General features: G+C 40.4%; 1 protein-coding gene across 4 annotated transcripts in view; it reads left to right on the forward strand.

Moving 5' to 3' along the window:
• HMGCLL1 (3-hydroxymethyl-3-methylglutaryl-CoA lyase like 1) overlaps positions 1 to 13,853 on the forward strand; it is a 199,707-nt gene extending 185,854 nt beyond the window's left edge. For 3 of the 4 annotated variants that reach the window (XM_005223257.5, XM_005223258.4, XM_059880394.1), the window contains 2 exons: positions 6,842 to 6,967; positions 11,350 to 13,853. In XM_005223257.5, coding sequence (XP_005223314.1) covers positions 6,842 to 6,967; positions 11,350 to 11,451 — 228 coding nt within the window. In that variant the 3' untranslated portion in view covers positions 11,452 to 13,853. Of the gene's footprint in view, positions 1 to 5,635; positions 5,662 to 6,841; positions 6,968 to 11,349 lie in introns of all 4 variants that reach the window. The other variant, NM_001191193.1, reaches the window with a different exon arrangement.
• The last annotated feature ends 533 nt before the right edge of the window (positions 13,854 to 14,386 follow it).

Raw genomic sequence — 14,386 nt, forward strand, 5'->3', positions numbered from 1 at the left:
GAAAGAATGCTGTGACCCCACTAGAGACACTGGCCTGGCCGCTGGGGGAGAAATCGCACTCGTGTGTGGATAACTATGATCCTCTGTTGGCAGGAATGTTAGCTGTGAGGAACAAGTGAAGGGGAACAATATTAGGAAGATGGGCATATTGTTAATGTTTTCTCTTACATGAATATTTGTCTTTTTCCCCATGAATAACTTAAATCCCCAAATGAATCATTTCCCTATCAGAGATATTTGAAAAATCAGACACATATGGAAGATTATACATTTTGGAAAATGATATCTTTAATTGGCCTTCTCATATTTTTCAGTTTTATTTGGACAATAAGTTCTTACAGCACTGAGAAAAAGTCAAGGTGATATTTTCAGTTAGCATATCAGTGTGATCTGGGCATCTAACCACTATGCGAAGTTTAGAAAAAAGTAACATTCCTCAGAGCTTATATGATATTGTAGTACAAGTGATAATGCTCATGCTATATCTACAGATAATCTGCCAGTTTCCAGAGGAAGTAGCTTCTCGTATTTTGCATTTTCCTCAGCCTACAGTCCTAGTACGCATCTGGGGGCTCAAGCACATGGAGCTCACAACTCTACTCACAAGGCTTGGGATAATCTGTGTCACTGGGTGAACAGCTCTGATCATGACTCTGAGGAAAGTGGGAGCCTCGGTCACCTTCATCCTTTGAGTTTTGGGTTTATTTCGTTTTAGGGAGAATTAACTTCCTGAGTTCTAGAGAGAACGGTTTCTCATTTGCTAATAGTGAACTACTTCTCAGTGACAGACCAAATATATAGTAATTTTAATTTCTAACACTAATCTCCATGTGCTTCAGGGCTATGTATGTATCCCAAGTCCCTGGCACATAGAATGTGCTCAATAAACATGTTGAAGTCACAGGAAGAATAATACAAAAACAGATTGATTATACTGAACCACATTTGATGTGTTATACACCATTAGTAAAAGTCTCCTTATTTTAAAGTAAGAAAAATATCTATTTGCATAATATAAAGCCGTTTACTTTCACATTTGCCATTTCTGAGCTGGAACCCAGTGGCATTTCAATGCTTGACTTTAACTTGGTGGATTTTGGTGTTACATCGCCATCTTGTGGTTGTTGATCCAAAAATATTTCTTTAAAAACAAAACCCAAGTCCTTTGTTTTTGCAACATAACCGTACGGTGCAGAAAATCATTTGTGCTCGTGTGCTTATATCCACACAGACACACACACACTGGGAAGCTGAAGATCTGAAAGCAGTGCTTTAGGTTTGGAGACATAGGTAAAGAAATATCTAAGAATAATCTTTTAATGCAGGTTCTTGTATGGTAAAACCAGCCATGCGGCACATCTACTAACAAATACATGATATTGTTGTAAATGTAATGCATTTACTATTATACTATGGCTTCAATAGTAAAGTACCATATGTTTCCTCTATTTACCATAAATAACAGATGAGGAGAACAAATAGTATTTTTCTTCCTGCTCTGTTAAGAATTTGTTTACACTGTATGTGTACCATTTCTAATAGGGCACGGAAACAGAGATAAAGAAAACATACACAGTGGAATCACATTTTCTTAGATGACTATGACTAGAAATTTCCAAAGTAGCTCATTCATAAATAAAGCCATCTGACTTACTGTGTGGGTAACACCGTCCATTGAGAAGACCTTTTTTGGGGGGGAGGAAAGAATCACACATTTAATAGAGGTCAGAGTTGAGGGGACAGTGGGTAGAAAGTTTTGTTTTTATATTTTAAGATTGTCTGTCTGTGTCAGGGCTTAGTTGGAGAGTGCAGGCATGTGAGATCTTACGTTCCCAACCAGGGCTGGACCTTTGTCCGCTGCATTGGAAGGCTAAGGCTTAACCACTGCACCACCGTGGAAGTCCTGAAAGTTCTAGTTTTAAACGATTGTGATTTGTTTTGTTTTGTTTTTTTTTAAGAGACTTTAAAAGGAACACATATTTTAGTAGTCTTCTTCATAGGTAAGGTGTACTTTAATAAACTCCTTAAATTTGCTATGAAAACTTGAAATCCACATACTGCTTTTAGAATTGATTCAATTAATTTGTGACTAATGCTCACAGAAACATCATCTGTTCCAGAGCGAATGTGATGGCAGGAAAGAAGGAAGGACCATTTTTCAGAGAACCTTTCCCCCAGATCATGTCTGCTTTCATGAGATTATGCACACACATTTGCCTGCAGTCTCAAATCCTAGTAAGACCAATTAGTTGCAAAATAATGTTGTTAATCAAGGAATTCAGTCTTAGGTTTATTTATTCTCACTCTGATTTATTTACTGTCATTCTGTCACAGCCTACAGTTTGCAGAAGCCTTTCTTTTCTTAATTATATACATAATTACATTCATTGTGGGGTCATTGGAAAACAAAGATAAAAAGAATTAAAATAAAATAAATTACATGCAACTCATTGATCACTGCTCTTAGCATTTTGATATTATCATCCAAATTCTCTTTTTTTAAAGAAAATGGGATTATGATCACATACACTGTTATAATATTTTATAATCTGTTTCTTTCCCTTAACTATGCATTTACATAGTATTTATCATTCCATTTTACAACTACACCTTAATTAATTTAAATTAGCCCCAATTACAGACATTTGGATGGTTTTCTAATTTTTATTTGTATAAAATATACTGCAATGAGTCTATGCATAAGGGGATGTGTTTCATGTCTGAGACATATACACTCACCCTGTATTTAGTCGTTCAGTCATGTCCAACTCTTTGCAACCCCATGGCTCCTCTGTAGCCTCCAAGTCTCCTCTGTCCATGGGATTCTCCAGGCAAGAATACTGGAGTGGGTTGCCACGCCCTCCACCAGGGTATCTTCCCAATCCAGGGATCGAACCCAAAGCTCCCACATTGTAGGCAGATTCTTTACCATCTGAGCCACTAGGGAAGCCCATATACATCTATTTGTTTCTATTTTTTGCCTCATTATTTACTTAGGATTTGTGAACTATTCCAAAAAAAGAACTATTTTGACAGGAATGTCTAGCATGATAGATATTGGTAATTAAGACTAATTATAAATTAATTGCACAATAGAAAAATAATTCTCATTCATCTTTCTACCAGTCTAAGTTTTCCTGTTTACCTTCAGTTCCAACACTTCCTTTTTGTCATTGTTATTTATCGAAGTCTAATATATATACACTTGCTCCTTGGAAGAAAAGCTATGACCAACCTAGACAGCATATTAAAAAGCAGAGACATTACTTTGCCAACAAAGGTCCATCTAGTCAAAGCTGTGGTTTTTGCAGTAGTCATGGACGGATGTGAGAGTTGGACTATAAAGAAAGCTGAGCACTGAAGAATTGATGCTTTTGAACTGTGGTGTTGGAGAACACTCTTGTGAGTCTCATGGATGACGAGGAGATCCAACCAGTCCATTCTAAAGGAAATCAGTCCTGAATATTCATTGGAAGGACTGATGCTGAAGCTGAAACTCCAATACTTTGGCCACCTGATGTGAAGAACTGACTCACTGGAAAAGACCCTGGTGTTGGGAAAGACTGAGGGGACGACAGAAGAGGATATGGTTGGATGGCATCACTGACTCAGTGGACATGAGTTTGAGTAAACTCAAGGAGTTGGTGATGGACAGGGAGGCCTGGCAGTGCTGCAGTCCATGGGGTTGTAGAGAGTTGGATATGACTGAGCGACTGAACTGAATACACATACAGAAAATTTAACAGATCATAAGCTCTCCTGGTAGGCTGAAGCTATCTTCCAGCTATCATGCAGGTACTACTTACATTCACTGCTTCACATACTTTTGGGAGTGTTCTTTCAAAAACTGATTTGTTGAAAAGTTGATCCATCATGATTAACTCTGCTGCCTCAGGGTACAGAGCATCTTCAAAATGAAAGCTCACTCATACCCACAGCTGATAAGGGCTGAGATGGATGAGAACCTTGCCTCAGGAGTTCCCACACGTAATTACTCAAGAGAATCACCAGGGGGGAGCTTTAAAGAAATACCAAAGCTGACTCACTTCCAGACAGAGATCCTGGGGAGAAGAAGCTTGTGTGTTATTTTTAAAAGGGCCCCAGGTGGTTATAATTGGTAGGGACTGAAAATCACTGAAACTTCTGTCTCCTTGAGTGATAGATTCATTTCAACGGAATAAATAAATTTTAACCCGTGGGTGAAGAATGTCTCTGTCTATTTGATGTACTGGTTGACTCCCAGAGATGAGCCTCTGTCCTAACTTTTGTACTGTCCAACTACTGAACAACTTCACAACTTTCACTCCTAGAGCATAAGGCCTTATACTTACTATTTATATTCACCACAAATGTGGACTCTCCTAAATGGACCAGTACTTCAGCTGGTCAGTTATTAACACGTGAACACAACTGAACTTTGCGAGAGGGCGTGGTAATGGAAGAAGAGCCATACAGACCTTCCCATGTTGTAGAGGATAACAAGTGAGACAGACATACAGAAGCAGACAAATTATATCTGTAAACTTGCATTAGTCACAGAGACATCCATGGCTTTTGGACTGTGGTTCTGCTCTTGGGAAAATGGGCGAACAACCTAGACCTCACAAGGGAATATCTAGAAAATTTATTAAAAATGGGCAGCTCTTTAGACCATAATTGAAAAGAATACAAAAAAGAATATATATATATACACACATATATATATACATATCTGAATCAGTTGTTGTACAGAAATTAACACAACATTCTAAATCAACTGCACTTCAATTAAAAAAACACAGCCCCTTTAGCATGTCAAAGGAACCAATGGAAGAGCCCCCAATGGCCAGATCTCAAACAACGTGAGTGACAAGGCATATAAAGGAATACTGGAACACAACGCAAAGCCCTAAATAAATACCTCTAAGTCTCTACTGATATAAACACATGTTTGAAGAAATAAATGATGATGGGAGAATAGACAAATCTCCCATATGGCTGACTTATAAATAATTTAGGTAGATATTATCCACTCCTAAATCTGAGCTGCACACAGGGCCTTATTTTTCCCAAAAAGTACCACGTGGAAAATGGGGCCTGGGGTCAAGGTGAACATCATCAGTCATTAACCATGACCATGTAGAGCGGCCCTTTGCTATGACATGTCTGGACTGGCATCTCATCTGTGTTGCCCTCCTCACAAAAGTTTAGGACTCCAGTCTAACCATGAGAAAACATAATACAAAACCCACATTGAAAGGGATTGTACACATGACAGGTACAACTCAAAATGGTCAAGGTCAGTGAGGACAAAGAACAGTGAAAGCCGAGAAGATGTCGCAGCCACAGCATCCTGAGACAAAACTAAATGCAATGTGGTACCCAGATGAGTTCCCGGAACAGAAAAAAGACAGTGGCTTCCAAACTAGGGAAATCTGCATCACGTGTGGACTTTGGTTAATAATGTCAGATGTGTTCATCAGTTGTGACAAGTATACCTTAATGATGTAAGATGTCAGCAGTAGGGGAAATGGTATGTAATGTATGGGAATGCTTTGCACTTTCTTCCCAAATTTTCTGAAAATCTAAAACAAAAATGTTATCAAAAAGAAAGAAAGAAAGAAAGCACAATTCCCCAGAACATCAGTGAGAACAGCATCTGGAATCTTGTTAAAAATTCAGGTTTTCAAGGCCCAGCTCAGACCTCCAGAATCATAAACTGAAGGTGTAGCAAAAATTTGTGTTTCTGCTTCTGCGATTTAGAACCCCTGACCCAGAAGGTTGATCAGGGCTCTGCTTCCCAGTGCTTCTTGTTGTAGATGAGGCCATGGCCATTTTCTCCAATGTCCAGGAGCGAAGAATCAGATTAGACCTCAGGTGGCTCCTGATTACCCATTTGTCACATTCCAGGGAGGGCGTCTCTGCTCACCTCTCTTCTTGACTTATTAGAGTCTGTCTCAGGGGTTCCTTTTCAGACCCATTTGTGCTCATGTTTTTCACAGCTTTTCCAGCCCGTGGAGACTCTCCGTCTCGGATCTCCCCAGATATAATGTGAACCAACTTTCATGTTTCCAGAGGTTATAGACCAGAGCAGAGTGCGAATCCTCTGGAGACAGAGGTGACCTGGGACAAATTATGCGATCCCTCTGTGCTCGAGTTTCTTCATCTGTGCTTCGAGAATGACCCAAGAGTGTCCACCTCATGGGGCTTTGTAGGGATTATGAATCAGCATCATATGGTGTTATTATCTAGCACTTAGTGAGAACCCAGTAAATGTGAACTGGTGCAGTTGTTGATGGTGGATGTCTACCTCTTAAATGGCTCTTCACTTCTCCCAAAACATCCAGGTTTTGTGTGCAAATTAATCAAAGCAATCGATCAATAAACACTGGGTGAATTGAGTGGATGAACTGACCCCACAAAACACAGCTTCAAACACAGAGACATCCCCAATTTGTCTTCTAAGGCATCTTGGTTTTTTGGGTCAGGCTGTTGAAAATATTTCATATTGATTATACAAAGCTGTTAGAATAAAGCTCAAAATTAGACTGGAGAATACACCCTAGGTATGAATTGATCTTACTTCAAGCTTCACCCCCTACCTGTGTTCTGTTATCAATCAGAACACCGTTTCAATTTTGATCTAAGACTATTGTCATTCCTGAGATCTTTTAAGAGTTTCTGTTAGCCTGAAAGACGAGATTAGTCAGAAAAGAAGTCCACCTTGGGGACTGTTCCAGCAGCAGGTGGGTAAGGGAATAGAGTGGGATCATGGTTCAGATTTTCCTTATTTGCTCTTTGGAACAGGTTAAACTTACATGCCATAAAGAGACAAGCTTGGGTGTTTGGGTTTGTTTTCCAGATGGGCATTAATGTAGTGGATTCTGCAGTATCCGGACTAGGTGGTTGCCCTTATGCAAAAGGTGCTTCTGGGAACGTAGCCACAGAGGATTTGATCTACATGCTTAATGGCCTGGGGGTTAATACGGTAAGTTAATGTAGCATATTTTAATATTCATACATTCCTTGCAGATTGAAATTGGAATGTGTCTCAGATTTGGGAAGCAACTTCGAGGTCAAGTTTTACTACACTTTTGCTCTTTCCTAAAATGCACAGTGGGAAAATACAATAAAAATTCTTGAGGGGGGCTTCATAAAAGAACTTATTGCTATAGTTCAATCACTGATAATGCTACCATTTCACTTTTTTTTTTTTTTTTTTTACTGCTTCATGACTTCCAAAGTACTTTTTTATCTAGTATCTCATTTGATGTCACACACTTTGTGAGTTAGAGCCTGCCTTTGCTTTTATGATTGTTGTTTTTGCTGTTTTGTTTTCCTAGGAGGAAAACTGGGAACTTGGTTTTCTCACGGTGACAAGTAGGGCTTCTGGAAGAGAGCCCAGGGCCATTTTAAAATGGCCAGTGGAGGAGCAGACTTTAATAATACTTAGCATGCGAAACACTGGCCGGCAAGAATAGTCTCTTTGCAAGTGGTATCTGAGAAAGGCACAGGCCCTGTAACAACACCCACCAGAATCAGTACCTTGTTTTGCCGCATGCTTGTTAAAATGACCTACTAACCTCGAAGTTAGAGTCTTTTAGGGAAAAGTATAAAAAGCAAAAACACTGTTCACAGATGATCAGAAATTCCATATGTTTTCTGAGATGTACAAACCACCACCTGGATTAGAGAATGGAGAGAATGGAGAGAATGTCCTTCCCTCTCTCGCCTCTCTGTTCTTCCTTCACTCTGCTGAGAGGCGCTCCTGCCCCGCTGACTGTCCGCGGCGTCCTTCCCTGCGCTTTCTGTTTCTCAGCTCTGCGCCTCTCTCCTGCGTTCCCGACCCCGCAACGGCCTTCCTCCTCATCCTCGGTTTCACCTTCTAGTATTTCCCTGATGATTCCCCAGGTCCACACTGCTGGGTTCCTCTCCTCCGTGTTCCAGGGTTCTTTCAGTGTCTTCCTCGGCTGTAGTACCGTCTTCTTTCTGTGTTCAGCTCCCCCTGTTCATCGAAAGACTAATATCACCTGGCATTAAATACCAGAAGCTGTTGCCTCTCTTCTCTGGTTCAGTTCAGTTCAGTCGCTCAGTGGTGTCTGACTCTTTGCGACCCCATGAATTGCAGCACGCCAGGCCTGCCTGTCCATCACCAACTCCCAGAATTCACCCAAACTCATGTGCATCGAGTAGGTGATGCCATCCAGCCATCTCATCTTCTGTTGTCCCCTTCTCCTCCTCCCCCCTTAGGAATAGCTATTACTGAGTAGTCTGATCATTTCCATCGTTTCTATTAGGTATGACCGTGACAGAACCTGACAAAAAGTAGAAATATTTTCTATTTTTTCCCAATTTATTTTATTGAAGTATAGTTGACTTACAATGCTGTGTTAATTTCCACTGTACAGCAAAGTGACTCATATATATATATATTCACATACACACATTCTTTACCATATTCTTTTCCAATATGGTTTATCACAGGATATTGAATATAGTTCCAAGTAGGACCCTGTTTATCCATTCTGTATATAATAGTTTTCATCTCCTAATCCTAAACTCTTAAGCCATAGAAGTCCTTTCTTGAAGATTTATATAACTTGGATGAACTCAGTTGATGCTTCACATGAGTCAGGCTGTCTGGGTCCAACTGCAACTAACCCATGTTTCCATTTCCAAGAATGCCACAATTTAAGTTGTTGTGTTGGGTAGCAACCAACAAACCAAGGCTCTCTGTGGAACCTGTATCACTGTGGCTCCCAGGCCTACACAATTAGCAAGAGCCACTGATTCGACTGCTAAACTGTTTTGATTGTTTGTCCCGTCCTTCCTACCCTTGCTGTAACTACATCAGCACAAGTCCTGATATCTTCCGTGGATGTTCATCCTCTTTCCTGGTCTGCGGGACTTCCCAGGTGGTGCTAATGGCGAAGAACCGGCCTGCCAGTGCAGGAGACATAAAGATAAGGGTTCGATCCCTGGGTAGGGAAGATCCCCTTGAGAAGTACACAGCAGCCAACTCCAGTATTCTTGCCTAGAGAGGCCCTGGCAGGCTACAGTCCATAGGGTTACAAAGAGTCAGGCACGACTGAAGTGACTTGGCACATACTTCAGACTGCCTTCAAATTCATCCTCCATGCTGCCATGGAAGATTTCATCTAAGATACAAATATGAATATGCCTTGCTTCTGCTTGGGCATGCATCAGTGGGTTCCCATTTCCTGAAAAGCAGGCCTGTATTCTGTCACACACTGTGGCCTTTTTTTTTTCCTTTTCCAGTCACTTCTGGCCATTCCTTTCCACGTATCCCATGATATTTTTCAGATGTCTATACTGACGGTGCCTCATGCCTCCTCCTTCTTCTCAAGGACTCACACTCTCTGTACAAGCCTCGGGTCAGGATTTACCCTTCCTTGAACTCTCCCCAGATGCACTGCTCTCCTTTCCTTTCCTTTTCCTTTGCTGCTCACCTTTCCTTTCCCTCAGTGGGTTGACCACCCTGCAGCTCTGCCCTCATGGTCATCTGGATCTCTCTCTCTCAGTTACTTTGGTTGCAGTGCAGGCTTTCCTGTTTAGGGTCCACAAATCCTGCTTGACCACAGGCACCCTAAAGACAGAAACTGTAGTCTATGTGAAGTTCTTGAAACCTCATAATGTATCACAGTACATTAACATATTTAAGCTCCTGGTTTAAATGCTGAAATGATTTAAGTATAAATGCCACATTATTTCAAAAAGATATCTTTTCATTGGGCTTGCAGGGTGGCTTAGTGGTAAAGAATCTGCTTGCCAATCCAGAAGAAGCATGTTTGAGCCCTGGGTTGGGAGTATCCCTTAGAGAAGGAAATGGCAGCTCACTCCAGTATTGTTGCTTGGGAAATCCCATGGACAGAGGAGCCTGACAGAGTACAGCCCACGGGGCCACAAAAGAGTCGGACACAACTTAGTGATTAAGAACAAACAAACAGAAATAATCTGTTCTTTAAGTTAGAGAAGGCCAAAACACAATTCTTTGCTGTGATACCAACCAATCCCACTGCATAACGGCTATAAATGAAAATTACTGGAAAGCAAAGAACTTTGATGCCTAAAATCTTATGATCTTTTGTTAGATGTAATTCAGAAGTGAAAGACCATATGTAACTTATTCTGTACAAAATTTGCATATCACTGCATTAAGAATGTGAAACCAAACTATGCCTCAAGGACACTCCACCCAAAACCAATACAAAACCCAAACAAGCGTTAGTGCCCCCAAAGCAACTTCACAATAAAAACAAACAGGAAAATGATTTACATGTCATTTTACAAATTCCTTTTGTTGATTCTTAAGCAGAAGTAAACTGCAAAGAAAGCAGCACTTTAAAAGTTTCTAGAGAGAAGTAACGAGCTATATTAAACTTATGATCTCTTTATCATCACTGGTATGAAAAGCCCCTGTGCGTATTTATACTTGTTCATTTTAAGAAAACATCAGACTTACATAAATTTTAAAAGCTACTCCTTAATAGCAAGGAGCTTGAGTCAGTTCAGATTTAAGTCCGCGTTGTTGCCAGTCCATGTTGAGGAAGACATAGCAGCTCACAAAATGCTGCCTGGGGGCAAACCTCTGGTGAACCTGCCTACCCTGTGCCCCACAGTCCCCGCCAGTGACAGCTCCGTGCAGGTTGGAAACTCGGTGGTTATCCTTGGCTCCGCCAAGCCCAAGATGACGAGCCTGCGCTGAACTTGGCCTTCAAACCCCACTGCCGATCTGTCATCCATGGATTTACCAAAGCCTTTGTTGATCCTGTTTATGCTCCCAGTCAGTACAACCTCTCAGGCAAACAAGTTCCAGATGTGGACTAAATACTACTTCATTTTATTAAACTACCTCCTTCAACTTCATGCCAGTAATAGTGTTTCTGGATGTGGTTAAAAATTATACATACGTTCATCATTCCTATGTGTCTTACAGCTTTATCAGGTTTGTTTGTTTATATACTAAAATATTCTATGAGATTCCCCTGTCAAGTCTTTATCTATAAACTGCTCCAAAGCATTATCCTTTAAATTGCCCTTCACTGATATTGGTTCATGCTTTCTGATTCTACTGCTGTCCTTCATAGAGTTCAGGTACCAGCATAATGACACTGGATTATTCAGGTGTGGTTAGCCTAGGGTCAGATTCAAGATATGTTTTAATAAAGCAGAAAAATCTACAATCTATATAATTTATGGACACAAATGTTGTCCCCCAATCAATAACGAACATTTGTTTGATCATTTTAAATGGTTAAGTAACTACTAATATAATTAAAAGAAATCTGTTTTGTCTTCTTTCTCCCCACCCCTCCTTCCTACCTGGCACCGACATTTTTGTCTCACCAGGGTGTGAATCTTTACAAAGTGATGGAAGCTGGTGACTTCATCTGCAAAGCTGTAAATAAAACTACAAACTCTAAAGTAGCACAAGCTTCATTCAATGCCTGACTCGAATGACTTTGTGACTTAAGTTTGAGAAGCTCCATTTCAGCTACAGATATGCATCTGAAAATCATTACTGTCAACTTGTTCTGAAATGTGGAGTAATAGACAAAAGTGGGAAAAAGAAAGAGAGATACTTTGAAAAAAGGGTATCACTGGATGGATTATGAAGTGGACGGGAAGGTATACCAGTCATCAGGTAAATTGCAAGCCAAGGCTAAATAATAAAATTTGCAGACGTCCTTTGAACTTGGAGAAAAGTCTACCACTCTTTTGCTCTTATAGAAATAACTTTTTAATTTAGTCGACGTGAAAATTGACTTCAGATTTCCCTAAGTATCAAATACTGTGTTAATACTTAATCAAGCTGGCTTAGCACAGCGTACATTTCATCAGTAGTTTATGAGCCCCTGTGTGGTGTGCAAAGTGTGTGGCCTCCGTATTATACATTATACGCCTCTGGATCTCAACTTTGCATTTGCCAAGTCAGTTAAATTATGGACCGAGCGCCAAATCTCCATCTGACCCCACATAATTTTTAGCAATAGAACTTTTATATTCCAAGTATGCTAACATCTGTTAACTATTTCGGTGACTTTATCTTGTTCCAAGAGGCTGTGGTCAATGGCCAGATGCCACATCCTGGAAACATATGACCTCCTGTGTTTGTCACATGCATCCAGTTTTCCATGCTTTCCCTTTCATCAGTTGGAGTAGAAACCAGCAGAGTGCTACTCAGCTATTGAGAAACAAAAGGTCCAACTTCATCCCAATGTCTAAGTTGCAGTGATGAGAATAGAAAGATATATGTACCATGATACACTTTTATCATTTTCAGCTCACTTCCAAGTTGTCCAAGGAATGTCCATTAATGTTGTCCATTAATGCAGTTATTAATTTATGAAAACAGAACATTAATGCAATGATTAATTTATGAAAACAGAATTTTTCCATTGATTCAAGGTAGTTTGATTACATCACATCTGTTTGGGAGGATTGACATTTTATGGTTATTTTTAATGTTGAAGTGGCTGAAATTTTATCTTCTGTAATAACATTGCCAGAAATAGCAAATATATGTCCAAGTTGAGAAGAGGCACAGGAGGGCTGTGTTAAGAAAAATATATTTCTATTACCTATGCAAATCATATGGGGGCAGTATTATTCCATGTGGATCTAAATTGTCAGTATTTTTATTAATATTTATGTAGACTTTCCAATGATACTGGGTGATCTTATCTTTGAATACATTTGAATAGAACTTGAGATATGAAAGTGAGCATTGTGGGCTTTCTATTAAATATTCATCAAAACCGCAGGAAATAAAAAGAAATTCAAGAAAATAAGAGAATTGCTGATTACTACTGTGTTAACTTTAAGGTTATACAATTACAATAAAAGGATTACAAGGGAAACATATTGGAAATTGACAGGAACTAAGTTTCCATGGAGGAGGCTAAGGCTCAGGTTGTGATGGAGCTTGTCATCAGAACTGAGTGGCCCTCTGCATTTGGGTTAGTGCTGGGGCATGGGAAGTGCGGAGAGCAAACATACTGCGCCTCTTTATGGATCTGTTACATCGGCTCTCTTCAGGAAGAGCGTGGTGCTGCAGTGGGGGCAGGAAGGAGACACCTGCCCCCCAGTGCACAGCAGGACGCCTCCCTTCCCATCTGAGGAGACTGACTTTTCCTCTCTCTTATGCAGCTGTGGAGTTCTTAGTTTTATGATATTTGGAAAAAGCAGCAGTTTATGCAGACTGCTTATAGAAACAGTGAAAGGCAAAACTTCGCTGTTTAGAAATGAAAACCACCACGGGCTCTTCAAAAGGCAGAGGGAGCCGTCAGAACCCCGGGTGCAGCCTAGCACACGCATGCACCGCATAGACAGCAGTCCACCTATTCATGTCCCAGAGCACCTCAAAGCTTCCTAATCACACGCCACAGGAAAAGTCTGTGCTTTAGGTGTTTGTTATCCTTCACCAAAACCATCTAAACCCTTCTCTTAAGGAGAGTTTCTTTTCTGGTTTTAAGGGGGTGGGGATCACATAATCAAATAAAATGGCCTGAATTCCAGAGGCAGAATCCCCCCAAAGCTATATTTCCACTAACTAGGAAACTTTGGAGTCACTGTAGGACCTACCCAAACAACCTGCCCACACATAAACCCACACCAGGGTTAGCCCTGGGGAAAGGCTTAGGAATGGCAAAGCAATTATGCAGTACGTTTAGAAGTAACCTTTTATGACATCTGCCCTTTAAGACTACTGTAAAAAGTAGACATTTTCTAAATTCTGGATTCATGAAATTCATAAAGCAAAGAAAAGGAAACTTGCTTAGAAAATTGAGAATGCCCTTTTATGCTGTTTCTTCTGATCACTATAACATTTAATAAATAACCCTTTAGCTGCACTTCTGTGGCTATTCATTTCTATATATATGCATGAATTCTAGACATGTAACAGGATACTTAGCATTGAATACATAAACCAGCAATATCCCTATCAGAGCAGTAAAGGAGAGATAAAATAAAGCTGGGGCCCCTCCAGAAATCTACATTAAATAGGCATGTGGAACATTGCTGTGAATACTCATAATCATCTGCAAAATGCTTTGTGGACTAGAAGATAGAAGTTTTACGCTTGTGTGGGGCAGGTCTGAGTTAAAAGGATAGTTTTGGAGGTATAGAGCTAGAGAAGAATGGGTAAGCTAGGGAGGAAGGGAGAGAGGAGGGGTACAGAATGGAGTGAGGGAAGAAGGTGAAAAGAGAGGGAGGGAGAGAACGAGAGGGTTGAGAAACTATTTCCACCCTGCCTTTGAGCAGCTCCAGTGGAAGTCGCCTCCTGCTCTGATAGAAATATTCACGAGGCTGCTTTAAACTTCAGGCAATAGAAAACCAACTCATTGGAAAAGACCCTGATAATGGGAAAGATTGAGGGCAGGAG

This window comes from Bos taurus, chromosome 23, assembly GCF_002263795.3.
Source record: "Bos taurus isolate L1 Dominette 01449 registration number 42190680 breed Hereford chromosome 23, ARS-UCD2.0, whole genome shotgun sequence".
Taxonomy (NCBI): Eukaryota; Metazoa; Chordata; class Mammalia; order Artiodactyla; family Bovidae; genus Bos; species Bos taurus.